Raw genomic sequence first — 27,891 nt, forward strand, 5'->3', positions numbered from 1 at the left:
TCTGAAATGTATTTTGCTGATGAGCACAGAAGCACTACTATGTCAAGGTGTGAAAGAGAATGAAATTGCAGAGCTCCTGGGAAACCCACCCACACAGCTGTGGAGTCACACTGGTGCATGTTGGAAGTGTGCTGTGTCATTTCCCACGTGTAAATTATCACATGCATTTTTCCTCCTCAGCAGAGCCTGTCAGCTGCCTGGCCTAACCAGAAACAGAGAAATGGCAGATTGAATCTGAGGCATGGCTATTCTTGATTTAGGGACTGTGTGAGGGACTGGCCTTCCCTTGCAAGAAGGAATCAGGGCCTGGGAGGTGAGTGTGCAGCAGAGCTGTGAAGGTCCTCAGGCAAGTTCTGCTACAGTGGTAGCAGAGAAAGGCTTGTGACTGTGATGTCAGCCCCTCCAGTCTTCAAAGCCTCCCCTTTTCCCAAGTCCCTGGTAGGACTGTGAGCCAGATGCAGAAGCACAGCTTTGTGTAACATGGTCTCTGAAAAGCTCAGGACAACTGTCTTCTCACAGCCCCCCAGAGAACATGGTAGAACTCCTCTGTGTCCCATGAGAAGCTGGGCAAAGGATTTTGTGAAGATGGGTGTCACAGGGACAAAAAGTGCTCCCTGGTCACTCAGTGGGGAAGTGCAACCAATGCCTTTGATAGCCAGTCAAAGAGAGCTACTTGCTGTCTGGTTCAAGGGCTGCTCTGTCTTCCTGTGCCACCATGACTGCTTTTATCAGACACTTCATGGCAGACTGGTGGCTGCCCACAGCAGGGTGTTGGTTTTGAAATTAGCCTCTTCCTGGAAATGTCATGCCTGTTCTTAGACAAGGCTGAGAGAGTGTTCCCAATGCAGAAGCGTTCAGGCAGTGCGTGTGCCCCAGCTTGCTGTGTGATCTCTGAGTGCTCATGGTTGTGCTCCTTTTCTGAATGCACTTTTTTCAATGGTGTGGTCTGCCCTGTGGGATCACAGGCATCTTTTGCAGAGACCAGGCTCTCAAAACCACCATTTCATTCTCTCTGCACTTGAGGTCTTCAAGTCTGAATGTTACTGAAGAAACTCAGCCCATGTCTGGAGTGACTCAGAGACAGGCCCCTGCTCTACTTTTTGGTACAAGCTCATAATGGTCCATTCCGACTAAAAGCATGTGAAATCCCCAAAGCATCTTTGTGCCTGTAGACAAAACCTCTCAGGAGAAAGGACTATTTTCTGCTGTAAAAACAGATTGCTTAAAATGCCAGTGTCCTTAATCTGTGTCAAAGTGGTTGACTTAGCCCCTTCCCCAAGACCTCAGCTGAGGTTTAGCTATCTGCCAGGTCTGCGACCTTAAAAATTAGGTTCCTCTGCCAGCTCCTGATGGTGATTGTTATGCTGCACAATGCAGATATGCATCTGCCCCAAAAGAGAATGCTTTGTTGGAGCAAAATCTGCACCATGTACAAAAAGAAATGCTGCTTTTGCAAATTTTTTTACTGCTCTTTCCCCAAGTTTTTGGGTCTGGCTACCAGCTCTGTGCCTAAGAATAATAAGAACAACAACATCATGTTCAGACGTTACTTTGGTAAGTTGAGTATGGTGTAAAGTTTTCTTTGGGAGAATGAGGAGTAAGAGAATATTAGCAAATTGTAACAGTTTGGGTCTCAATTTTGCCCAGATACAATTTCTCGATGAGAAATAAGTGCTGTCTTCAAAGGCTGTCTGTCAGGAAACTTTGGAAATCTCTGTGAAACAGTTTTTTTCCCTAGTCATACTAATTACATAGTTGTTACAATGCAGCAGTAATGGTTTTATTGGTTAAGGAAGTGGCTCTGTCTGTAAATAACTTGATTTTAAAGCACCTAAGCATTTGTATTTCTTAGGTACTTTCAGTAACATTAAAAAAAAAAAAAAAAGCAAGTTTATAAAACACTCTTTGGTCTAAAACATTAACTTCTTTACTTCAAAACATGATGAGACTTGGGCATTACCCAAGTAAATATTTAAGATTTCTTTCAGCTAGACCTGCTAGATCCATGTTGCATACCCTGACAGTACACTCCTGGTACTGCATGTAGCTAAATATCCTCATTTACAATGTGTCAGTCAACCATGCTGTATACTGGGATTAGGGGATGAGTGACCCAGCACTTCCGGCCTTGCTCATTTTGCACCTGGGGGATGGTCATGCATAAATATGAGTATGAAAAACAACTAAGTCATAAACCCAGAGTGGGATTTTATGAGTAGACGATTGATAGGATTCATGCAAATATCATTGCAAAATGCTGCCTTGATATTACTGTGATAATTCTTTTTGTGACAGACCCTTCTTCCTGTTAACTGCTATCTCAATGCCTTCTCTCTTTTCCCTCTGCCTGCCTAGAATGACAATCACATCTTCCCTGCATCTTGTCTTCTTCCTTTCAACCCTTTTTGCATGCTTAGATTACGGCCTCCCCTCTGAGCAGTTGCCTCTGCTAACTGAGCCCCATTCCTCTAGCCCAGCTTTTGTTTCAGAAGTCTTTCCACAAAAGTATTTACTACTCTGAATGGTGTATAGTATCCAGCACATGCTGACAGTGGAGACTAAAAATACTTGGAAAAATAATTTGGAAACCAGAAAAAGGAACTGAAAACAGGTTTGTGCTCTATCCTATAATCTCGCAGTTTTAGGAAACACTGTTAGCTACTGGCTAGAATATTTCACTGGGTTAATCAGTTCACCTAACTAGAGTAGGTTGTTCACCTAACTAGAGGGATCTGACTGGGTTTATGTTTCCTGATCATTAAAAAAAACCCGAAAGATAGTCAATGAAGATCTCTGAAGAAAGGGTATTTCAAAAAAAGTTCTATATTATTCTGAATACCGTTTAAATAAACGACATATTTCTAGAAACCAGCAATCTGCTGTACAAATTCTGTTGCTCTGCTTGAGACTAGCAGTCATGCAGTTTTTAAAAGAAAGGCTCACCATAGAAAAGATGAGTAAACTTATGTCACTGTTTTATTCTGAGTTTCAAGTCACAGTTTTCTGTGTTTTAAGAGGCAAAGATTTTATTAAAGTGAGCTTCAGTTCATATGCATAGTCCCATAAAATGGTAATAATTATAAAGCTGTAGCAAACAGAGGTAAAGTGCTAAGGTATGCTGCATGTATCCAATGAGATCAGTGTCTAAAATACAACACTAGGTTTTCTGTGGTCATCCTGTGTGAAGAATAAGTACTCTTCACTCAAATAACACTCAAACAATTGCTTTGTTTTGAAGTAAAATCCATATTTCTGTCATTGCACATCATTTTCAGAGAAAAAATCAGGGAGGCATACTCCATTATGTTTCTTACTCAGATCAGTCTCTAGAGATTTGTTTCTTTGCTTACCTGGATCCTCTGCTTAAGTCTTCTAGTGATTTTTTCCTTTAAAATTAGTGTATTCCATTTAACATGTATTATGCATTTTGCCAGGGTTATTTTTAAAGACACTGGCAGGATTCCACAAGTATTTTTCACTTCAGGCATCATACTACCTAAGCAGCTACTAAATGTTAAAAAAAAAAAGAAAAAGAAAAAAAAAAAAAAAGAGCCAAAGATGACTTACCATGTATCTTATGGTGCAGGTGATGTCTTGTATTATTACAACATGAGTAATGCTAAAATGACTTGTCCGTCACAAGATGAAGGTCAAAAACATCTCTTCCTGTGTGAAGAAGGATGTATCAGTTTGAAAACTTCTGGCAAAAAAAAATCTGTTTTCACTTAAAAAAAAAATGAAGGAGCTGTTCTCTGGTTCTCTTTTTTCTAAAAATGGGTCATCAGATGTTGCTTTTCTAACTCTTGAGACGTGCAGATATGTTGAAATTCTAGAGGATCCTCCTAGGAGTTGAAGTTTCACAACCCACAGCTGTAGTTTCAGAAAAAGGGTTTATATAATTATTTTATCTTTTTTTTTAGCTAGCCTGTTTGAATCAAGAACAGTTTACATGTGGTTTATCCCTTTATATTTTTCAGTCATTAAATTTCTTTTATGTTTTTCTGTCCTTTAACTAAAAGCGGAGCCAGTGACTAAAGTTTATGCTTCTATTCAGAACTACCTGCACTTTCTGTTGTCTTGCTCTGAGTTGCAGTCCTTATATTTCAGGAGAGTTGATCGATCCTATTTTTCTTTAACCTGGTCTTCTGGACTGTGTTTTTTATTTTAATCACTCTCATAAGACTATGACTTAGTCTGTGTAGTGAGTCTGACCTTTTAAAACAGGACTGATAGTTATGTTTTGGTATTAAACTTTAGAAAAACCTGATAAAATCTGATTTCTTATCAATTTCCTTCCTTGAAGTTGATGCCTTTTTAGAGTTAAACTGAAGCTGCATTGTGAGCAGATTTCTATATCCTTCTTGGACATCAAAGAAATGACACAGGAGGTAGGAAAAATACTGAAAGCAAGAAAGGGATGGTGCCTTACCAGATGCCAGAGAACCCCTGAGAAGATACCTGATAAAGTACAACCCACTTGACATCTCTTGGTAGGGTTCTGGAGGATCTCATGTGTAGTGGTTTGACCCTGGCCCAATGCCAGGCACCCACGAGAGCTGCTCACTCACCCTCCCCTGCCACAGATGGGCAGAGGAGGGAAAAGGTAAAAAAAAAAGTTAACAAAGGCTTCATGAGTGAGATTAGGACTAGGAGAAACACTTCAAGGCCGAAACAGGCTCAACTTTAGGTTGCAAAGTGAATTTTTTACTAACAGAATCGGAGGAGGATAATGAGAAGTAAAATAAGCCCTTAGAACACCTTCTCCCCCCCAGCCCCTCCCTGCTTCCCACTGACAGCACAGGAGACAGGGCATGGGGGTTTGGTCAGTCCATCACCGAGATTTCCTTCCGCTGCTCAAGGACAGGAGTCCTTCCCCTGTGAGGCCGTGGGTCCCTCCCACAGGGGACAGTTCTCCTGAACTTCCCTGGCATGGGTCCACTCTCAGGAGCAGCAGCCACACCGCCCCTGCTGCAGCCTGAGCCCCTCCCACGGGCACACAGCCCTCCCAAACTGCTGTGCCGGGGCTCTCTCTTTCCACAGGGTGCAGCCCTCCAAGGACAGGCTGCTCCAGCCTGGAAGCGGGGCCCTCTCTCTCCACTGGGTCTCCCACTGGATCACAGCTTCCTCCAGGCATCCACCCGCTCTGGCACGGGCACCTCCCCCACGGGCTGTGGGTGGATCTCTGCATCCCCCGTGGATCCCCACGGGCTGTGGGTGGATCTCTGCATCCCCCGTGGATCCCCACGGACTGCGGGTGAATCTCTGCATCCCCCGTGGATCCCCACGGGCTGCGGGTGGATCTCTGCATCCCCCGTGGATCCCCACGGGCTGTGGGTGGATCTCTGCATCCCCCGTGGATCCCCACGGGCTGCGGGTGGATCTCTGCATCCCCCGTGGATCCCCACGGGCTGCGGGTGGATCTCTGCATCCCCCGTGGATCCCCACGGGCTGCGGGTGGATCTCTGCATCCCCCGTGGATCCCCACGGGCTGCGGGTGGATCTCTGCATCCCCCGTGGATCCCCACGGGCTGCGGGTGGATCTCTGCATCCCCCGTGGATCCCCACGGGCTGTGGGTGGATCTCTGCATCCCCCGTGGATCCCCACGGGCTGTGGGTGGATCTCTGCATCCCCCGTGGATCCCCACGCGCTGCAGGGGCACAGCTGCTTCACCATGGGCTGCACCACGGCCTGCAGAGGAACCTCGGCTCTGGCACCTGGAGCACCTCCTGCCCCTCCTTCTTCACTGACCTTGGTGTCTCCATGTTGTTTTCCCTCACATGTTCTCACCTCCTCCTCTTCTCTGACTAGAATCCCAAAATCTTGTGACTTTGTTTTGATTTTCTTCTTAAATATGTCATAACAGAGGTGTTACCAGCCTCTCTCACTGGCCCAGTTTTGGCCAGCAGCATGTCCATCTTCAGAGCCATCAGCCATTGGCTCTGCTGGACATGGTGGGAAGCTTCCAGCAGCTGCCTCACAGGAGCCATCTCAGTGGCCCCCCAGCTACCTAAAACCAGGCTGTGCCAAACCAATACATCATGCTATCGGTGAAGGCACTAAACGAATGTCTTTTCTGCACTCACTCCTTGGTATTCTTAAAAGATTTTAAAACACTAAAAGCATAATGGGAGTGTCTTTGTTTGGATGCTGCTGTTCCTTAATGGAAGTCAAGGGAATCACAACTTCTGAGTTACCTCTCAAATCTGGGGGGAGACAGTAAAAAGTGAAAAGCTCTCTCTGTTTTCCTTGTCAACCCTTCTTTGCATGAGGGACTAATCTTTATTCCATAGGACAAATGGATTTTTCTCTTCCTTTCCTAATCTGCTGTTCCAATGAGCTCTTTAAAGTCTGGAGTCCCAGGGTCAGAATTAAAATCCCCTGCAGGGTACTCTAAAGGTATGTTAACCCCACCATGCTTGATGGGCTGACAATGTTAGGTCCCCTACACAGTCAGTGGCAATAGCTGCTGCTAATACTGTTTCCACTACATCTAAAACAAATTCACAATTACTGCGTAACTTTTCTGACTAAAATATTCTACTTTTATACTGAATTCTTATAATTCTGAAACAAGGTATTATGTCAAATTACTTATTCAATATATAATTACTAAACAGTCTACATACTAAAATTAACAGACATTTTAAGTATTTCTTCATGAAGCCTGCATTGTTTACTGTATGTTACATGTTACTTAGCCCACTGGAGACTCTAAACCCTTTCATAACTTCACACTATAGGAACAGGGGAAAGTCTCAAACCTGTTGCTGGACTTGCCTGGTTTTCATCAAGCTTTTTAATTCTGAAATATGCTCCTGCAGAACTTGCCCACAACATTTCAATTAATGATGACAACAACATTTACCACTACTACTTCAAACTAAGATCTGTGGTAGGCTGGTCTTAAGAAACAGTCCCTAGTTCTCACTGATTCATTGGCTTTATAAATGTGTTTGATTTTGTTAATTATAGCTTTTGGTTCCTATGGCTCAGTCTGGTCAGCGAGCACAATAGGACATGTTATTTACTGATGAAGAGTATTGCTCACCAACAGAGGGCCTCTGCCACTCACGGTTATAGCAGCTGAATAGGGGGAATTCACTTGGTCTGCTCACCAGCTGCATCTCACAGCTGGATGAGACACTCCCCAGAGAGAGCGTGAATTACTGTGGCACTTGGCAGCCCAAGTACTGGGTTGTGTGACTTTATTATCAGCACCTGCAGGATATCTACAATTAGCTCTACCCCAGCTGCAGATAAGCAGAGCTGCTGGGAGGCCAGATTTGATCAGGTCTTGCTTGTGGCTGTAGGCAAGCTAAATCCCCTTGTGATGTTTGTGGGGAACTGAGTGATGTGCTATTCATCAACGCTGTTAGGACAAGATCTTTCTTGCAGGAGTTGGTCTCCCATCCAGCCTGAAGTTTTATCACGCTAATCTGGGACTGGCCATCTTAATGCTGTCTCACCTCCTCTTTCTTGCTGCCTTCATCCAGTGTGTATGGACAATCCAAGCAGCACATCCATGGTTGCAAACCAGATTCTTCTCAGTTTTTCGCAATCCCTTGCCAAGCATTGCTTTGAATAAGTGTACTGGTGCTTGTCATGAACTCCAGTGGATTTTAAGAATCTTTACCTAAGCTGAACCTCAGCATTTTACCAAGAAATTAAAGCTATTCTTCAATAATAAAAGTAATGATTCAGTGGGTTGATATAGCTTTGAATTTTACCTATCATGGTTTTCATTCAGAGATGAGTAGGAGTTTCAATAATAAAAGTAATGATTCAGTGGGTTGATATAGCTTTGAATTTTACCTATCATGGTTTTCATTCAGAGATGAGTAGGAGTTATGTTTAGTGGTGTGATGCTCCTTCCCGCCATACAGGTATTCCTGGAATGGAAGTGAGCTTTGTTCCTCATCTGTGGGGCTCAAGTTGATGTACTCAGCAATTGTGCAGCCATGTACTCTGTCAAGTCAAGCTGCGTTTGTCAATATCTCCTATCCAATGACTGATAATATGATTCATCTTTACAGTAATCAGCCCATCTCACTGAAGTGTCTGGTATCTGAGTGGCGTGGCACTCCCACAAGGAGATGCTGTTATTTATATGAGGTTTACACCAGAACTGAAATGGCTACTAGGACACATACCAAAAACTCATGTACCATTGTGATACACAAATGTCATCAATTATGGGTACAGAAACTTGAAAATTTGACTAGCAGTTTCCATTCAAGCTATTCCAACCTTCACCACCTGAAAAAGAAAGGCTGGGGGGAAAAAAAGAGTCCTGGGACAAAATGATGGATGCCTTTCTTAGGTATACACTGTGTGATAGAGTACAACACTCTTGTTAAAAGTCTATCACTACAGCTAAAATTAATCCTTTTCATCTGGAGAAGAAGTCAAATGAAGACAAGTGAACACAAAGTAGATGAATCTTGTCACTTGTTAGATTCACAACATCTGTGTCCAAATTAAGTTAGTATTGTCATGTATTTTATTTCATCAGTAACAAGTGTCTTTGTCTTGAAGAAGTTGAATAAAGACATCTAGCTGAAACTACTTTGTTGCTTAGGCTATTTTTTCTTATCGGCCTTCTCTTTCAGGCTGTCAAGTTCTGGTGACTCATCATTTGAGCCACCATCACAATCACACCCAATCTTGACATCTGTGAGGTGTATTCTTTTGGGGAGAACAGGGGAAAAGCATGATGTACCACACCCTAAGATTTCTATCATGGACACTAGTGAAAAAAAACAAAACACTTCACACATAGGTGTAAAATAAGATGGGTTACAGAAACAAACTCTGGAAGATGCAAGCATTTCTAAAGCGGATGAACACTTCTTCACGTTATTGTTTATTGTCAATAACATCAAAGGTTTTGGACCTTTTCACTTATTATTCTTAGGCTGTCTGTTTGTTTCCTCCTTGTAAATCTGGCACATACATCACTACAAGTTGCAGCACATATCTCTATTGTCATGGTATTATTTTTGTTTTGTCTTTCTCTAAGCTGCTCTTACTGAACTATGTTTCCTTATGCAGTGAGGAAGAGAACATTGCTTCCTTCTACTATTTTTATCCAGGTTTCTGATGCACGCTCTCCTGATTTATAGACAAAGGGTTGTCACAGTAAGATAGATTTTACTTTTGGGCCACAGTTATGCATTTCACAGAATTTCGTCTCTCAGAATCTAATTTTTACATAGGCCTTTAATTCACACACTTTGTTTTTTTTAAGGTACATTTATAGTACATAAATTCTAGGTCTAGAATTTGTGTTTTGGGGCTATCTCATCTGTGCATTGGATATGCTCCTCAGTGTACATGTAACTCCTGGACCTTTTATCAGGGAGGCTGGGAAAATCACACACCATATTTTTTCCCAGTGAAAACTAGGTCACACAAAGGGTGAACAGAGTCTGTTATACGTCAAAGTATATGCCAGTAATGCAATAAAGTACCTTGAGAGAGTTAAAAATTCACGGAAGTATAGTACAGGATAAATAAAAGAACTTAGGAAAAATGAAGGAAGAACCAAACATGCAGGAACCAAAATCTATTGACCTGAGAAGTAAGAACAGGATGACACTATAAATCTAACTACAAAGAAAATGAAACTGTTGATAAAGCCAAAGAAGTTTGCTTAGTCATTAACAGAGTTAAATACCTGCTTATAGACTATGATTGCCTCTTACCCACAAAACCCCCTTCTTCACAGATCATGCAGGGTAAAGGAAGTGTGCACTCCACCCTTAAACAGAGATCAGAGAATGCAAACTCAAGGACTTCAGCTTTAGGTTGGTACATATGTGACAAATGTCTAATTTTTATTGTTCCAAGCATATAAAAATGAGCACCTGGCATTTTGGAGGTGTGCCAGCTTTGTGGATTCATGACCTAGCACCCGTCTCTGCATAGATATAAAAGAAACAAATATCTCAACTCTATGTGTATGAACCAGCTTCTTGCACACCAGGTGAAAGAACCCATGTTTGGGACAACACCAGCACCTAGAAGCCAGAAGGTTTCGGGAGCCAAAGGTTAGATAGAGTCTGTAATAGTTCATGCCTTATATTAGTGTCCCTACAAGTTATGTCCAGATGGCTCTTTTACTTCCACCCATTTGGTTTCCATTCCATTCAAGAAGTCTGGTATCAGGATAGGTTGTGTTGTTCATGTTGCATGGGCGACATCCTACTGGCACAACCCTGTAGACAGTTCTGCAGAGTTGAGCCTCACTTGGAGGTTTGTGCATTTTTGCATATAGGCCTATGTTTCTAAAAATTTTGCCCTCCTCCATCTTAGTGTTGGGGTCCCACCTTCCCAAGATCAGTCATTCCAGACTTCAAACATTCAAACTGAGATTGCTCTCGCTGTCACCATACATACAAAATATCTTCACAGTTATACAAACCTAGACAACCTTTTTTATATCCTCCCATTCAATTTTTTGAGTGGCGTACAGCTCCTAGTAGGCAAGTGTCACCAGAATATGAGTACAAAGCAATGCCTGCACCCCTTTGTTCTGGTCTGGTTGCTATTGAGATTCTACACGCACCAGAATTTTCCAGTCTGGTTTTTTTCTTCTGTTCACTAAATTTTTTTTATTACTATATTGAGTAATGATTCTGAAGCCACAGTAACCACACTAAACACTTCCTAGTGAAGGCCAGTATGCATCAGCAGTTGAAAACAGCAGCAAAATTAAATTTCAAAATGAGCAGTAGCTGCCTGTTGTGCCATTTACCTGGTCAGCATCATGTTATACTCGCGGCACTTTCTTTGTTTCTCATTAACTGCAACAAGATACCATGTAAATTTGTCGTCATGTTCTTTGTATTTATTCCTTCTCTAATTTTCACTGGAAGGAGAGATGTTTAGTTGGAGCTTCATAACTGGAAGTATCTCTTATCTAAACCTTTTAAGGTTCTGCTTAAATTATTTACCTCTGGCCTTCCCGTTAGTTTGGTTATTATTTTTTTAGTGTCTGTTAGGGCTAATAAAGTCATTCTCTCATTTTTGTGACCACTTTTTTCTATTTATCCATTTCCATCTACTCCTCTTCCTTTATACTCCATTTTCATTTATCTTATATAAAATATGTGCACATAAGGTTGTGCACATAAAGTTGGGTTAACAAACAAGAAAGTCTTGTGACAGGAACATGCCTATATACTGGTTACCTAAAGTTCACTGTTTCTGTTTGTCAGTCATACACATACAGACAAACCAATGGCAGTAACTATAAATCTGGTGGTTGCTTGTGAGTGCTGTTCAGCACTCAGCAGTACCATATATGCACTTTTGCTACATTTCCTCTTGCCTCTTAGTCTGTCTGACAGCTGGCAGAATTCTCTTCTGCTATGTGGGACATTCCTCCCTACATATTTCTGAACATGTGGCAGTAGCATCTCCTAACAGGAAAGCTGGACTCTGTCCTGTCTGGCGCATAAACTAGACTGTGTAATTGGTTTTGGAGCTGTGTGCAGATACTTGTCCATGGTACGTGACCATTCTTTTCATAAGCATGCTGAAAGCCCAGGCATCACACTATCTCCTCAGGAGTTCCATGCCAGAAGTTTTGAACTTGCAAAAATTTTCACTTAGCTGTTCAACATTTGTTGTAAAGCAACAACTTATTTGTGGTGTCCAAAAAGGTCTTGTCTTGAATCTGTTTGATATTCTGGTGAGACTTGTATGCTGTCTCAAATGCTTGCTTTTGTCTCCTCAATTCCTCACCAGAGCAGCTCAGATGCCTCCCAAACACTGCAGTGGTTTTTCCTTTTGTTAGTTTTTTTACTGCTGTAATTGCAATCCCGGCGTATTGGTAAATCCTTGCCATTTTCTTCACATACCTCTAGCTCATCACACAGTTTGGGTGCATCTGCCTGTGTCTCTAACTCTTACATACACACTGTATCTTCAGCTCAATGTTTTTCCCCTGCAGACCTTGAGTTACAGAATATTTGTCTCCTGTATGTAAAATTTCTACCACTTCTCTGCTGAGGCGACTTGTGTTCTCTTTTCATGGCGACTGTGCATCTTGTTAAATCTTCCCCAAGAGTATCTCCATCCCACTGTGACCAGACTGCCTGAAATCCTGCTAGCCTGATTTGAGGCTAGCTGGCCTGTAGCTATACCATGGTGCAGCCACAACAGACTGATAAAGACTCAAAAACTGCCACAAAACTGTCTAGAGCCCTGCATGTCTCAGTGCAAAGCTGCAATGAAGAACTAAGGATTATCTTGATTATCCTGCTTGGGCACATAACAATAGGATAATGTTTAAGTTTAGTTTATTTGTGTTCCTGCAGCACAACATAGAAAATCAAAATCAGAAACAAAAGAGAGTGGTTATAGAATTTAGCCTATCCCATGGTGGACAGACGAGAAGAGTGTGCAGGGGAGAGGAGGAGGTGTGGATCATAGGCTGAAAAAAGGAATGGGCACAATGGAGCAGGGAGAATGACATGGTGAAGCAGAAGCACATTTCCGTATTGAACTTTGAGGGCTTACACATAAAACTTGGGACAACAGGCACACTGCTTGGCTTGCACCACTCTGTATGGTGCAAGGAGATCTGAAATTTGCTGCAGAAAGTCTATGGAGGATCCTGTTTTTATCCCAATATTAATACCGTGATATCTTTTATTGCCCTCTTTTATTCCCTCTCTTTCCCTATTTATAACACACACAACCCTGTTTCTCCAAATCTCACTCATTTAAAACTTGTGGCCACAGATTTTTCCAAAGCTATTGTAGGTCACTCTTCTCAAACTTGATGGTGGATAAGAGCTGTGCCAGCTGCAGTAGCTTCTGGACTGGACACACAGTTCTCTGTTTGCTTGGTTTGAAGTGTGGTATTGCAAGTGCCCATGGCTGTGTCTTTTCCCATCTCTACTCTGAGAGCAGAGCCAATGCCTTTTTGCTTACAGAAGAGAACATGGGCTACAGGGTATACACAGATTTCCAGACACTGATTTTATTAATTTCACTGCATGAACATGAAAACAGGAAGAAATTTAATTCCAGCGAGATAAGGCTTTACAATAAAACACAGCAGTAGAAATATCACCATTACAGGAGGATTTGTATTGCACTGAACTAATTAATGCTCTAAAATCATAAAGGTGCTTTCACCTTGTTTCAGAAAAAGAAGTAGAAAAGAAATGAAAACTATTATTTCCAAGCAAGAAAGTTTACTGTGAGTATAGTTTTTGGTCTTTTGTTTAGTCTATCTGTGGCTGTTAACTTCAGAAGGTAGCGACCAGGTAATAATAGCTGATAGGAGAAGAACTAACAATTAATAGAAGCATTGCCCGCACATTTTAAGGCAAGAGGAGGAAGAGTATTTGCACCATCTAGATTAAGGGATCTGATGACTAAATTAAGAGCCTAGCATTTTCAGTTTCCTTCCACAGTTAAAGACACTTAATCTTCCCTGAGACTATTTAAATCCCATGTTTGCCTCTGGCTTAGGCACTTATTCTCTACTGACCACTGTGGGACCTTGAAGAGATTTGCTGTTAATGGAGGCATCTGCATCACGTGCCTGGTGTTAAGTAGCGTGGAATTCCCTCTGGTGTCCTTACATTGCTGGAGGTTAGTCGAACTTGCCTCTCCAGATATCCATGAGCCAGTCCTTGTATGCATGAGCAGTGCCCTTCCACGGAAATGGAGAAAAAACCAGGACAGCTCCCTCACATAAGGAGTGCTCACCTGCACCTCCTTACAGTTTGAAGTAAGAAATTGTCTGCTGTGTTCCTCCTCCCTCTTTTTTGCTAACCCCATGTCCCTAGAATTCCTCTTTCTTTTACAGGGAAACTCTTAATAGCGGACTGAATGTATGGCCATAGTACACCAGTAGGCCAATGGTCTTTTGTCTTCAATCAGCACACAGTTCTCATCGAGGCACCAGTTGGCTAGAGGCAGTCTTCTCCTGGGAAGGCAAGAAGGTATGCCTTGTCTGGAATTGGCTGCTTTTGCAGGTCCAAGACCACTGTCTTCCTAGAAGTGTATCCCAAAAGTCAGACTTGCTGTGTGTGTGAAGAGTGTGTTTTTCCCATGCAGGAGCCTAAACTGACACACCTGTGTCGTGTGTTGCCGTGTAAACTCTTCTTCTGCACTTGATTTACTTGTCCACAGCTAGGGAGGCTTGGTCTCAGTACTGTGGTCACAGTCTCCCGAAATCCTTCAGAGGGTCCTGATATTTTTCTCATACAGAATCTTGCATAGCAAATACCAAGGTAATTTTCATTCGGGTCCTGCAGGTCTTTGCTGAAGTGCCTTTATTGTTTTTTTTCTTGAAGGGATATGACTTGTCAGAAACAAGTTCATGCTTTTTAGGAGTGCATCATTGTCTTATTGTGCAGTCAGTAAACTTGGTGTGTGCAGTTACTCGAAAAATTGCACCCACAAAAATCACAATGTTGCTGATTAAAAGCACACTTTGGAAAATGTCAGCACCTGAATGGTGATATGTCAGACATAAAATTAAAAAGCAAAAATCAAAATAACTTAGTTATAAATGTTAAAGGATTATGTTTAAAAATGACTGCACTATTAGCTAAACAGGTAAATCCTTGGGTTAAGTGGTCACAGTAAGATCTTGTGAGATGACCTCTTACTCCTTAGACTTTTCAGTGTTGTATTCCTCCCCCCCTGTAAATCTCAGTGGATAGATTTTTATTAAAAAGCACAATCATAATTGTCTGGGTCCTATTTAAATCTTGATGTGACACAGCTATGCAGTTAATGCTTCCTGGAGAACTCATTGATTCTCTTAGTTTAGCGATGGAAAATTCTATAATCCCAGGCAGCAGTTAACCACAAGAATAAGGAGGTCATACAGTTTTCAGTAGTGGTCGACATTAAGATCTCAGATAATGTCAGGCACGTCTTAAGGCAAAGCAAGTGATGCAAAATTTACCAACTAATATTCTGATGTATTTTTACAGTCCAGTAGAGACATCGTGCTCTGCAGTGGATTGTGTGAATGTGGAACTGACTCTTTCCAATTTTTCACGGTAAAGACTTGGACATTTTTTGCAAAGGTGAGGTGCAACATGCTTTCGGAAAAAGGTACGAAGATATGCCCTAAATTTTTCTCCAACAAATACATAGATCACAGGATTGATGCAACAGTGGATCATTGAGATTGTTTCTGTCACTTGAATTGCTTTCTCCAGTTGACCTTTGAGTTCACAATTTGGGATGAAAAGTGAATTTTGAAATGTATGCAAAAAAGAAGAAATATGGAATGGTGTCCAGAAGATGAAGTAAAAAATCATGATCACAAAAATAAGTCTGACTGCCTTCTGTTTTTTCTCATTCTTAGATCTCAATAATGTTTTTAGAATTTGTGTGTAACTGAAAATCATAATGAGCATTGGAACAATAAGTCCCAGGATATTCATCTTTAAAATAAAGGAGTACTTCCAATTTATTGTGGAATCACTTGGGTAATGAGCACTGCAAGTGTAGCCTGAACTTTCCTTCTGAGTTTTGTGAAATACTACCCCAGGAACAGAAATAAGAACAGCAACAGCCCAAGTGACGACACTGGCGAGGATGCCGTAGGTGACTGTCCTGGCTTTCAAAGCAAACACCGCGTGCACTATGGCCAGGTACCTGTCCAGGGTCAAGAGGATTATGAAAAAGATGCCACTGTAGAAGCCAAGGAGGTAGACACCTGACAGAATTCGACACAGTGCCTCCCCAAAAATCCAGTCGTGAACTGCGTAATAAGCCCAAAAAGGGAGAGAAAACACAAACAGCAGATCAGAAATTGCCAAGTTGAGCAGGTAGATGTCAGTCATACTCTTCAGCCTCTTGTATTTTATCAGGATAAGGACAACAAGCATGTTGCCTGTCAGGCCAAATATCACCACTAAAGAATAAAGAGGTGGCAAAAATTTTGCTGCAAAGTGCTTTTCCTCAATTCCCATGCATGGTGTCGAATCGCCATAGTCAAATTCTGTTGTCGCTGCCCAGTCGGTGAAGTCTGTGGTTTCATTTGCCATGGTGTATTGGTCTGGAAAGGAAGAAAAGGACATTAAACTAGAGGAATCTCCAAGCTTTGCAGTGAAGAGAATGAAACATGCTGATGTTCCCTTCTGAAATGTATTTTGCTGATGAGCACAGAAGCACTACTATGTCAAGGTGTGAAAGAGAATGAAATTGCAGAGCTCCTGGGAAACCCACCCACACAGCTGTGGAGTCACACTGGTGCATGTTGGAAGTGTGCTGTGTCATTTCCCACGTGTAAATTATCACATGCATTTTTCCTCCTCAGCAGAGCCTGTCAGCTGCCTGGCTTAACCAGATGGAGAGGACAGATGAATTTAATGAGCTGTAGGTAGTTTGGGGCTCTTGTGCTCATCAGTGGCATTCCAGAGGAGTGTAGAAAGCCAGGAAGGCAGCCTCAGGAAAGCACAGTGTCTGGCATGCAGAGCATAGTCTTGCTTCTCCTTGGGACCTGGCCACCTGCCCATCGTGCCGGTCCATCCTGTAGCCCTTACCCATGGAGGACCAGGCACTGGTCCGGTGTAAATGGTGCATGCAAAGGCACTGTGACACGGGTGAAAAACAGCTGACTTCAAGCACTTTTTCAAATTGCTTGTGACTTCCTGGGAGCCTTAATGCCTGTGGGAATCAGGACAGTACTAAACATACCTGCCTGGTGGACCTGCTGTTGTGGGTCTTGCAGAGTGGAAAATCGGCAGTGTTGGACTGGGTTAAAATGGCAAGCACTGTGTCCTTTAGAGAGTCCGGGGCAGGTGTAGGCAGTGGAAGTGTGCTGGTTTCAGATAGCTCTGGAATGAAATCAGTGCACAGTCCTGTAGAGAGAACAGACAGATGAAGACCTTGGCAAATGATGCAAAAGATGAGAGTTGCTGTTGGGGTGGCCTCTAATACCTGTGTCTGTTGTGGTACCTTCCTGTCAGCTGGAAGACCTCCCACTGCTGTTTGGGGATATAAGGAGTTTTGTTTCCTTATTTCAGTAGTTTTTTACAGCTGTTATTCAGGAGCTGCAAAGTTTAGACTGGTAGAGTGTCTTGGAGGGAGCACAAAGGCAAAAGGCAGATATGGCCATAGCTAAGAGTGTGTACTGCAGTTTTTATGTGATGTTGTTCTTCACCCTTTCTCAGTCAGTGCTCCCAGTAAGGCAACAATGAGGAAGTGCAAGGGTTGTGCAAACTCTCTGTCCCTTATGTTTTGGATTGGACTGTTGGAGGGACTGGACTTCCCCTGCAAGAAAAAATCTGGGTGTCAGCCCCTCTGGCTGCCAAAGCCTCCCCTTTTCCCAAGTCCCTGGTAGGACTGTGAGCCAGATGCAGAAGCACAGCTTTGTGTAACATGGTCTCTGAAAAGCTCAGGACAACTGTCTTCTCACAGCCCCCCAGAGAACATGGTAGAACTCCTCTGTGTCCCATGAGAAGCTGGGCAAAGGATTTTGTGAAGATGGGTGTCACAGGGACAAAAAGTGCTCCCTGGTCACTCAGTGGGGAAGTGCAACCAATGCCTTTGATAGCCAGTCAAAGAGAGCTACTTGCTGTCTGGTTCAAGGGCTGCTCTGTCTTCCTGTGCCACCATGACTGCTTTTATCAGACACTTCATGGCAGACTGGTGGCTGCACACAGCAGGGTGTTGGTTTTGAAATTAGCCTCTTCCTGGAAATGTCATGCCTGTTCTTAGACAAGGCTGAGAGAGTGTTCCCAATGCAGAAGCGTTCAGGCAGTGCGTGTGCCCCAGCTTGCTGTGTGATCTCTGAGTGCTCATGGTTGTGCTCCTTTTCTGAATGCACTTTTTTCAATGGTGTGGTCTGCCCTGTGGGATCACAGGCATCTTTTGCAGAGACCAGGCTCTCAAAACCACCTTTTCATTCTCTCTGCACTTGAGGTCTTCAAGTCTGAATCTTACTGAAGAAACTCAGCCCATGTCTAGAGTGACTCAGAGACAGGCCCCTGCTCTGCTTTTTAGTAGATAGTCAATTTAATTATGTGTTGGGCCATTCTGAACTGCAGCACGTGAAATTTTTGAAGTGTCTTAAGGTCATGTCAGCTTATTCAGCGGTTTGAGTAAAGGCTGATTTCCTGATATGTCATTACAGAGCATTCAGGATCCAGAAGACGTAGTTTTGATCTGTATTTTTATCTTGGTGGATGAATATATAATACAAATAAACTTCTTGAACAAATTTTGTTGTTTACACAGTAGTAAAACAATTTTCCATGCGTGTATATGCACAAGTGAATATACATATACATACACTTATATATATAATCATAGTATTGTAGAACCATAGAATCATTTAGATTGGAAAAGACCTCTAAGATCATTGAATCCAACCATTAACTTAACATTGTCAAGTCCACCACTAAATCATGTCCCTAAGCATCACATCTACACAGCTTAAAATACCTCCAGGGATGATGACTCAACCACTTCCCTGGGCAGCCTGTTCCAGAGCTTGATATCCCTTTCAGTGAAGAAATTTTTCCTAATATTTGATCTAAACCTCCCTTGGTATACTTAGCCTTGTAGAATCTTCGTGTTTGTATAAAAAGAAAGTAACTTATTTTTTTTCTTCCAAGTTTGGAACTTATTTTGAGTTGTGAACCTGGCAGAAAATAATTGTGAGAGCAACAAAACTAAAGTTAACTGGCTCCCTACAGATTTGTCTCCTTTGCTGTCCAAGTCTTATATCCTGTGAGGGGTTAACCCCAGCCAGATGAGGCAGGTAAGGCCTCATCTAGTCACCTACTCACTTCTCCACAGCAGGATCAGGGAGAGAATCAGAAGTGCTGAAGAAAGAAAAACTTGCAAATTGGGAAAAAGACAGCTGAATAAGAGAATGAAACTGAAAAAACCCACAAGAGGTAATACAAAGACAAATGCTTGCCATGTACTACCAGGCAGACAGATGCTAGCCAGTCTTTGAGCAATGCCTACTCTGGAAAAACCTCCCTCTGCCCCTAGTTTTATTCCTGAGTGTGATGTAACATGGCACAGAATATCCTTTTGGTTAGTTTGGGTCATCTGTCTCAGCTGTGGTCACAAATCTAAAAGGGCTGTGGTCACAAATCACCATAAGGGCTGCTGGGAAGAAAAGTGAGTCCATTCCAGTCAGACCAAGTTCACATTCCCACCACCAAAATCGAGCTCTTGCCCCATAGAAGTCACACTAATCCTGGCTAGAAAGACAGCATGTGCTGTGTTTTTTTTATTTACTGTCTTTGACCTGATGGGAAATGATTAAGTATTTGCATGCTCTAGAAGTCAGATCTTCCTCTTCACAACAAACACAAAATACTAAAAATATTTTCCAAGATACGTATTGAAAAAATGCTTCTCCTTTGCACATAGGCAATATTAATCATAAATAACTCTAGAAAACTGGCCTGGCTAAAAAATTCTATTGGAAATTACTGGTTGCACTTGATTTTTGTTTTTTCTCATTTATCTGTAACCATATTTCTCATTTTAATTTTTGTGCAGAAAGAAGCATCTTCTGCAGAAGCTGTAGCCCTTGACGAGAAGTCTGGGTTTGGCTCTTAAATTATCTAGGTGTGAACTGATGCTTTAGGTTTTAATTTTTATATTTTTCAGATTCTCTACTGCTTAGTGTGTGACTCTGAAGTTTCTTGTAGCCTGGTAATTTCTGCTCTCTCCTGCTAGGTAGACATAACAAAGCCTCTCTGGGCCTGCTCTCCAAGGACACCCAGACTGTCCTAGGCCCAAAAGTATAAACCAAAGACCCTCTAAGGGGGGAAAGCTGAGGGGAATTACATCATTAAACCAAAGCCTTAACTGGAGAATTAACCCTGCTATGCAAATGAACCAAACCTATAAAAGTGTGAAGAACTCGTGACCTGTTGTCCATCTCGGGGTCCATCTTGGCAATGGCCTCTGGCCCCCAGGGGGTACCTTTGAAGGCCTTTCAAATAAATACCTACCTTATTCCCTTACTCCTGTCTAGCCTCTGTGTCTAGGAGGTCTCTTAAGGCATCAGAACCTTCAGAAATGGGTGTGTTATAGTAAAGAAATCTCCAGGTTTATTTCTGCTCTTGAGCTGTTTAAACATAATCTGAGCAATTCTGATTTGGGAATTTGTAATTACTTATTTGATTTATTTTTCTCTTTCTTTTCTGTCCAAAATTACACACGAATATTAAGAAAGTCTTAATTATTTTCATTTGAGGTGCTTTCTCATTTTCTGGCCTGCACGTGGCCATCAGTGCCCACTGTCCTGACCACAGTCTCACTGTTTCTGCATGCACAGGGTAGTTTTGGTTGCTAACAGAAATTCTGAATGATTTTTGCAAAAGAGAGTGACATGTCAAGCCTAAGGTAGACATATAAGAGGAGAACTTTCTAATTTATCCTGTGTTTAACCACGTAAAAGTATCTAAATATGTGAGCAGTCCAATAAGAGGCTACTGTTATTTCCCCTTGCAGGACTGGTTATGTTCTGAGTTGCCAAAGAAGCCGGATACAGAGAGGTATGACCAAGCCATGGGCCAAATACCAGCACCCTGGAAAAGAGTTCTTGCAAAGAACATCGAGTTACATGTTGAATGGGAGAAAATTTGGTTTACTGAATACTTGTAACTTTGTGAGCGCAAATAAACATAATTTCATTTCTGTAAGTTTTAACAAAGCTGAGCTTATGGCAACATCAAATGTTCATGTAATGAAGATGTAGTGCTGAACCATGTCTTTCCAGATTTCTGTGTTTCAGCTGCTTTGAGAGAAGCCTCACTAGCTCTTGAGCATTAGCTGCTATTTACAGCATGTCACTTTAAGCTAGAAAATGTCTAGGTGCTGGTAGGACTATCAGGTATTTCCAGGTCATTCAAGCAAAGGAGCTCCTGAGTTGCTACAGCAACTTATTCAGGGATGACATTTGTCACAGCCCAATGAGTGTGCTGTGCTCTAGAGGGGATTTGGACAAAGTTTCCTCTCAGAAACCAGAACTTGTAATAACTACAAGTTACAAGAGCATCTGTGCATGAATGGAGCTGCTTATCTGAAAACTGAATGGCCTCCCCAAAGTTCCCTTAACCTTTTTGCAGTCTAAGACAAGATTGAAATGTATGAGTGGGTAACACAGCGCTACTGCCCTTGCCCTCACTCTCCTCCTTTCACAAATGCCAGCAATTTGTCATCCAGAGAAAGAAATTGCTTAATGACTTGTAGTCAGCTTAAAAGTGTGTGTCAGCAGCATCTAGGGCACTCTATGACGAGAGAGAAGTGCAACATAGCACTGAGTAATACTGAAACTAAAATAACAAAAAATAATACCACATGTTCTAATAGCAGGCTTTGCAAGAGATGTACTCAGAGTTTCCTGCTAACAGCTCTACCTTTTTATCTTTGCCTTTGACTTTCTAAGAGGAGCAGAACTTCAGGGAAATCTGTACACAGACACCTGCATTTGCTTGGAGAGCAAGCATATAAGTATGAACTTTTCCTGAGTTATCAGGAAAGATGAAGGAAAAGATGGAAGTGTGAACTAAATACTCTGTGTAAGACTCTGAACTGATAGTTGCCCTCAAACACACCTTTTCATGTGGTAGTGACCACAGGATTTCCTTCTAGGATTTGACTGGGGAAAGAGCCCCTTTCAAAATTAAACCTTGCCTGGGAAACCTCTTCCTCTTTTATAACAGCTGAGCATTAGAAACATTCAGAATTACTTGCCTCCTAACTGATGGGGTTTTTTTCAGCCCTGCAAGACTTTCAAAGTAAAATATATTCTGGGCTGAAAAGAACAGGCTTAATTCTCTGTGAGGCCTCAGGATCTGATTGTTTACATTCCCCATTGAAACCAGAAAGAAGGTCTGGCAAAAATTCTGAGCTTTTCTGCAGTTTAAATAGAGACAGCCTATGGGTCCCAAGACAAAAGAAGTAGGATGTATTCCTACCTAAACAAATTTACAGTAAAAGAATATCACAAGCACTGAAAATAAGCATTCTGAGAAAAAGAACCTTGAGACAGGTATTAGACATCTTCCTCCAAATCATGAGTATATATATACGTGGGCTCTTCTCTTGTGGAGGCTAACTTCTGGGTTAGTATATCTGTTAAGGTTTTTTTGCTGTGGTGTGGTTTGGGTTTTTTTTCAGTATCTGATAAAACATTGAATTCACAGCAATACAAGTAATAGTTGTAGTCACAACCATTCCAAGGATGAACTCAAGTACAAAATGGAAGGTTAATAGTTTGGAGTGAAGATTGCCAGCATATGCCATAGGGTCATGTGATGTCCTGTTATTGCTCTAAGGGTCTGGTCTCTCTACACTGAGAGGTTCAAGCCCCTGCTCTGTTGCTGTCAACTGTTCCAGGCTAATGACCATGCAATTATCCCAGGAATGCAAAAAAAGAGAGAAAGAGTCCTTAGTCTATTGTAGCTTTTTTGCTAATATACAAGTGGCAAGTCTCATTTATCCAAGCAGAGGAGCTCACCTTTCCTTGTGTGTGAGCAGAAAAATTCCAGTGTAGTACTGATGATTTTTATTCATGTAAAACCTCATTAACAAAAATTGCAAGCCAGATCATGACTGAGTATAAAACCGATGTCTCATTGAGATATAGCTGAGATATGGCATACAGACTTTCTAATGTGGTGACTCGGAGACATCACATTAAACAGAGGACCCAGTTCCAAATATCCCTTTAAAATGTGATAATGAAACAACACTTTTAACAGATAAAATGCTTGAATAATATAGAGAAACCATGTGATAGGATAGGGATGGAGAACACCTGCCAACTGCATCTGACACAGCAAGTTGTGACTTAGATATGGAGAGTTTAGGTTAAGTTTGAAGGATTTAATGTCTGACCAATTTTTATCCTTAGCAGAACACAACTTCAAGCTATTGATCTCCTGGAACTGCTTCAAAACCAAGACCCAGTAAGTTTCTGGTACAAAAAAGATTATCATTTTCTACATTAGTTGTCCAGTTGAATTCTCTACTTTCACATTTAGCCTTATCCCAGGCTGTAAGCTAGTTACAAGACCCAGTTGTTCCCAAAGATGTTACCTCTGCTTCCATGTCAGCTCTATTGCCACTGCCATTTAGGCACATATACTCCCCACTTAGTGGATTTCTCTTATATATACACACATTTAGATGTAAAGATAAGGAAAAAAATCAGCTACTCACTGTTTCATCAAGCTGGTCTAACTGTGGGTTCTTCTCCTTCGTGAACGAACATATATCTGAAAATAGGAAACAGCACTTCCTGTGATATGTTGCAAAATGAGGGTAAGCTTCTTCTTCTCTGAAAAAGCTTGGTTTCCAGGCTGAGGTCAGAATTGGTGGATGAAGACTTTATGGCTGCCAACCCAGCCATATTCTGAACTACTCCATCTCTAGAGGGTTAAGACTGGCTGATCAAATTCAATAAAATCCCATTCTCAGGTCAATCAGTATTTCTACCTGCTCTGGAAACTTCCAATTTCAATTTACTCACTTCCAGTTTGAATCCATTCCACGCCCTTGTAAAAAGTCCCTCTTCTTTCTTGGAGGCTCCCTTCAGGTACTGGAAGGATGCAATTAGGTGAAACCTTCTCTTCACCAGGTTGAACAAACCCAATTTCCTCAGCCTTTTCTCACAGGAAAAGTGCTCCATCCCTCTAATTGTCTTGGTGGCCTCCTCTGGACTCTCTCCAACAGGTCCATGTCCTTCCTGTGCTGGGGTCCCAGAGCTGGATGCAGCACTGCAGGTGGGGTCTCACCAGAGCAGAGCAGAGGGACAGAATCTCTCCCTTGCCCTGCTGGCCACGCTGTTTTGGACGCAGCCCAGGACACATTTGGCTTTCTGGCCTGCACATTGCCAGCTCATGTCCAGCCTCTCATCCATCAGCACCCCTGTCATAGGTTAGCGAGCTAAGTCTTGCAAGTGATGTTCTTCATACATCTTCCTCTATGACCTGATAGAACCTATCAGCTGGCCAGTTTGAATATGGACAATTCTTTAAGCCACTTAGAGTTGTGACCACCTCTGCAATCCACACTTAAGAATAGACAGACTTCCCCCCCAGCTCTCTCTCGTTTCCGGCGCTGGCACAGGTGGCTGCAGGCCCCGTGTGGGGGCCAGCGGGCCCGGACAGTCCCTGCTTTGGGCCAGGCCGGGCCGGGCCACGGCCATCCTGGAGCCATGGACCTGTTCCAGCCGTGGAACACCCCCCACTGCCTTGCCGTGGGCAGCCGGAGCAGCTCGGCTCTCCCCCCTCTCCACTGCGATAAGGAAAATTCAACATTCCAGCTGCAAAGCTGCAAGGCCGAGGTGAGATTAACCCTTTTAGTGCTGTGAAGAGCTGAAAACCTGAGGGAAGAGAAAGAGGAGATGCTTAAAGCTGAAAGTCTGTTGTGAAGCTATGATATATCAGAGTATCCTGTTGTAATTTCATGAAGATATGGGGGGTGGAGTGTTCAACTCGTGAGCAAAAGCACCTGCGCTGAGATAGGCAGATGCTGATGCTGCTGTAATTTCATGAGAAGTTGGATAGGGAGAGATGGAAGTGATGAGGACTTTTGCTCCAAATGGGAAAGGAGAAACCTCAGTTCCTAGAGATGCTCCCAGAGATAGTCCTAAAGATGAAGCTGAAGAAGACCCTTTGCTCCCACGGAAGGAGAAGGGCCTCTGTTCTTAGATATGAAATGCTTCCAGAGATGGGTGAAGAGAACTTTTGTTTCTGAATGGCTCAGCCTTAAAATTGTACCCCAAAAACCTTCAAGAGTGGACCCTCGAAAGCAGTTGCGGGAAAAGCTGCAAGTCGGAGGAAGGGACTCACATGTGAGCAGAGAGACTCCTCTTCCTAAATGGACTGAACAAAGTTATTTGGAAGTGGGAAGCTGTCTCGTTGTGATAATGTTTTCATAGCACGAGCAAGAAGAGACTTCTCTTTCTAAATGGACTGAACAAGGTTATTATGGAAGTGGTAAACAGACTGAACATCTCAAGGGCTGTCTTTTTACATTGTCAGTGGGAGAAGGGAGGAAGGTGGGGGGAGGAGAAGAGTTCTGAAGGTGTGGTATAATTTTTTTCCCTCTTTTAGGTCTGTTAATAAACTTCTTTATATTCTTTCAAGTTTGGTGTCTGCTTTGCGTTTCTCCTAATTCTTATCTCACAGCAGATAAACAGTAATGAGTATCTCGGACCAAACCACTACAGCCCCCAAGTCCTTCTCCCCAGGGCTGGTCTCGATCTGTTCATCCCCCAGCCTGTGCTGATACCAGGGGTTGCCCTAACCCAGGTGCAGCACCTTGCACTTGGTCTTGTAAAACTTCGTGAGATTCTCATGGGTCCACTTCTCCAGCCTGCCTAGGTTCCTCTGGATGGCATCCTGTCCTTTGAGTGTGTCAACAGCCCCGCTCAGCTTGGTGTCATCTGCAAATTTGGTGAGGGTGCACTCAATCTCTTTGTCATTAATGAAGATATTAAATAGCATTTGGTACCAGTATGGACCTCAGAGGGACACCACTTGTCACTGATGTCCACTGGGACTCTGAGCTACTGACCACTTCCCTCTGGACAGGACTGTCCAACCACTTGCTAATCTATCTAACAATTCACCCACTGAATCCATCTCTCTCCAACTTAGAGAGAAGGATGTTGTGGGGGCTGTTCGGAAGTCCAGATAAACAACACCCATAGCTCTTCCCTTGCCCATTCTTGCAGTCACTCCATCACAGGAGGCCACCGGGTTGGTCAGGCAGGTGAAGATGCCCTTGATGAAGCTCTGCTGCTGTCCTGAATCACCTCCCTGTCCTCTGTGTGCCCTAGCACAGCTTCTAGGAGGATCTGTTCCATGTTCTGCCCAGGCACAGAGGTGAAGCTGACAGGTTGGTAGTTCCCACGGTCCTCCTTTCTACTCTTTTTAAAGATGGGTAAAATGTTTCCCTTTTTCCAGTCACCGGGGATTTCACCTGACTGCCATGACTTTTCAAATATCATGGAGAGTGGCTTGGCAACTACATCAACCAATTCCCTCAGGACTCTGGGATGCATCTGACTGGGTCCCATAGATCATTATAAAACAGGACTGATGAGTAATTTTGCCACTTCTCTGCTCCCTATGGAGTCTTTTTCAATTTTATAGCAAGGCTACATTTTTCAAATTTGCACTCTTTTGGCAGCAGCTCTTGACCATTCTAAGACTGCAGGGTGTTTTTCTGCAGTGTTCCTGAAAAGCTGTAAGACTGGCTTGTGCTACAATTGCAGCTGGATTTTTTCATGTCCTGAAAAATGTATGTGGAGTTTCAATAAACCTAGGGATACATAACCTGATCAGATGTGTTACGGGGAGTATGAAAGAGACTTATCAAGCTGTTTCAGAAAGAGTGCCTAAGCAAGGCTCTAGGAAGAGGGATGTGATGGCTGAAATCACATAAGGGAGGGGGCTGTGTAGATTTTGCTGTAAGTATAGACAGTAAATCATTGAAAACTTTCACGCCTGAGCAGAAAGTGCCTTCCCTACAGCAACACAGTGGATAACAGGGAGCCACGTTTTCATTCTATACCATCTCCTTCTGAGTTGCTGTCTGAATGTGAAATTCTTTTTACCACTCAGGACGTCTCTCCCTACTCAGTGTTCAGGCTGCTAGTTCAGAAGTCTTGTTTGCATGTTTCATCTTTTGCGAACTGCTATGCCTGGTAAAGAAATGAATTGGCTTTCAGAATCAAAAATCCTGCCTAAGCACTGCATTTTCACTGCCTCATTAAAAAGAAGGATGTCACCTGGAGGAGGGGCTTAGCTCTTAAGGGAGAAACTGCTTTGGAATCCATTGTCCAGGGTCTCTGTGTGGGTGTAATCTTCTGGGAGTACCGGAGGTAATCCTTGACCTTTTCTCTCCCTGTCTTGTGAAACTGGGGCTTCCTTCTGCCTTGCTCAGGGTCTTTCTGGAGTCACTAAGCTCCCAACCAGTCCTAGGAAAGATCACAGGAGAAGTCTTCCTTGGAAGAGCTATGTGCTATTTTCATAACCTGGGGTAAGCAGCAGTTTGGCACAATGGGTTTGATGGATCCTTGTGGTGGTGAATGAGTGACTCCTGACTGCCACTGTATTCTAAATTTAGGGAAAAAGCACAGTTTTGCACATATTGTTTGAAAAGAATTCTAATTCTTTGTGCACCAGTCTGGGTGCTTAGACTGAAGACACGTGGACAGTGTTTTCAGGCTGCCTGAGCCCAAATTGCTCTGACCTTTGCAAATCAGGAATGGTCTCTTTCCAAATTGGTAATGCAAATAATCTGAAGCTGCTTCAAAAACTTTGAGCAAGATTAAAATACAGGAGGAAAAAACCCGAATACATATTCAAAGGAAAAGAAACATTTCATATTAGGAACTTAATTTTAGGCACCTGTGACTACATTTTGAATTGTAGCTGAATCAGTACCATTTTATAGAGGATAGAGCCTGTTACAAAGGGCAGAACCCCCTGAAAGTGCCTTTTTCAGCCATGTTGGGACTCTGAAGAAATCCAGGGGAAAGAAATTGTGTTCGTTTGTCTAGAAAGCATGGCCTGTGAGAAGTGATTGGGAAAGGACTAGATGATTTCTGGAGAGCTCTCTCAGACTTAATTTTTATTATTTTACTCATAGTATCTTTCCTGTTTAATGGGCTTTATAAACATTAACTAATCCATGTAACTACCTAGGAGATAGAAGCAGAGGGAGCAGTGGGAGAAAAGCCTCCCAAGGTCAGAGACATTGCCAGGAGAAGATTTCTTGCCATACAATATTATTCTCCACCTCCATACAAAATTAGAACGAACAGTAAGAAAAGAGTACGTGAACTTCACCATGCTAATCCATTGAAATTCTATCAACAGGGAAGTACTGCTTGACCAAAGAGAAGAATCAAG

At 42.6% G+C, this 27,891-nt stretch overlaps 1 protein-coding gene across 1 annotated transcript; it reads right to left on the reverse strand.

Annotated features, from left to right (window-relative positions):
* Window positions 1-14,961: 14,961 nt before the first annotated feature.
* On the reverse strand, window positions 14,962-16,038 carry LOC309571168 (C-C chemokine receptor type 1-like; the record flags this gene model as incomplete). Its single annotated transcript, XM_082278442.1, has 1 exon — window positions 14,962-16,038. The coding sequence occupies exon 1, from the start codon at window positions 16,030-16,032 to the stop codon at window positions 14,962-14,964; it is 1,071 nt and encodes a 356-aa protein (XP_082134568.1). The 5' UTR covers window positions 16,033-16,038.
* Window positions 16,039-27,891: the final 11,853 nt, after the last annotated feature.

This window comes from Coloeus monedula (assembly GCF_965178545.1).
Source record: "Coloeus monedula genome assembly, chromosome: 1".
NCBI classification, from domain to species: Eukaryota; Metazoa; Chordata; class Aves; order Passeriformes; family Corvidae; genus Coloeus; species Coloeus monedula.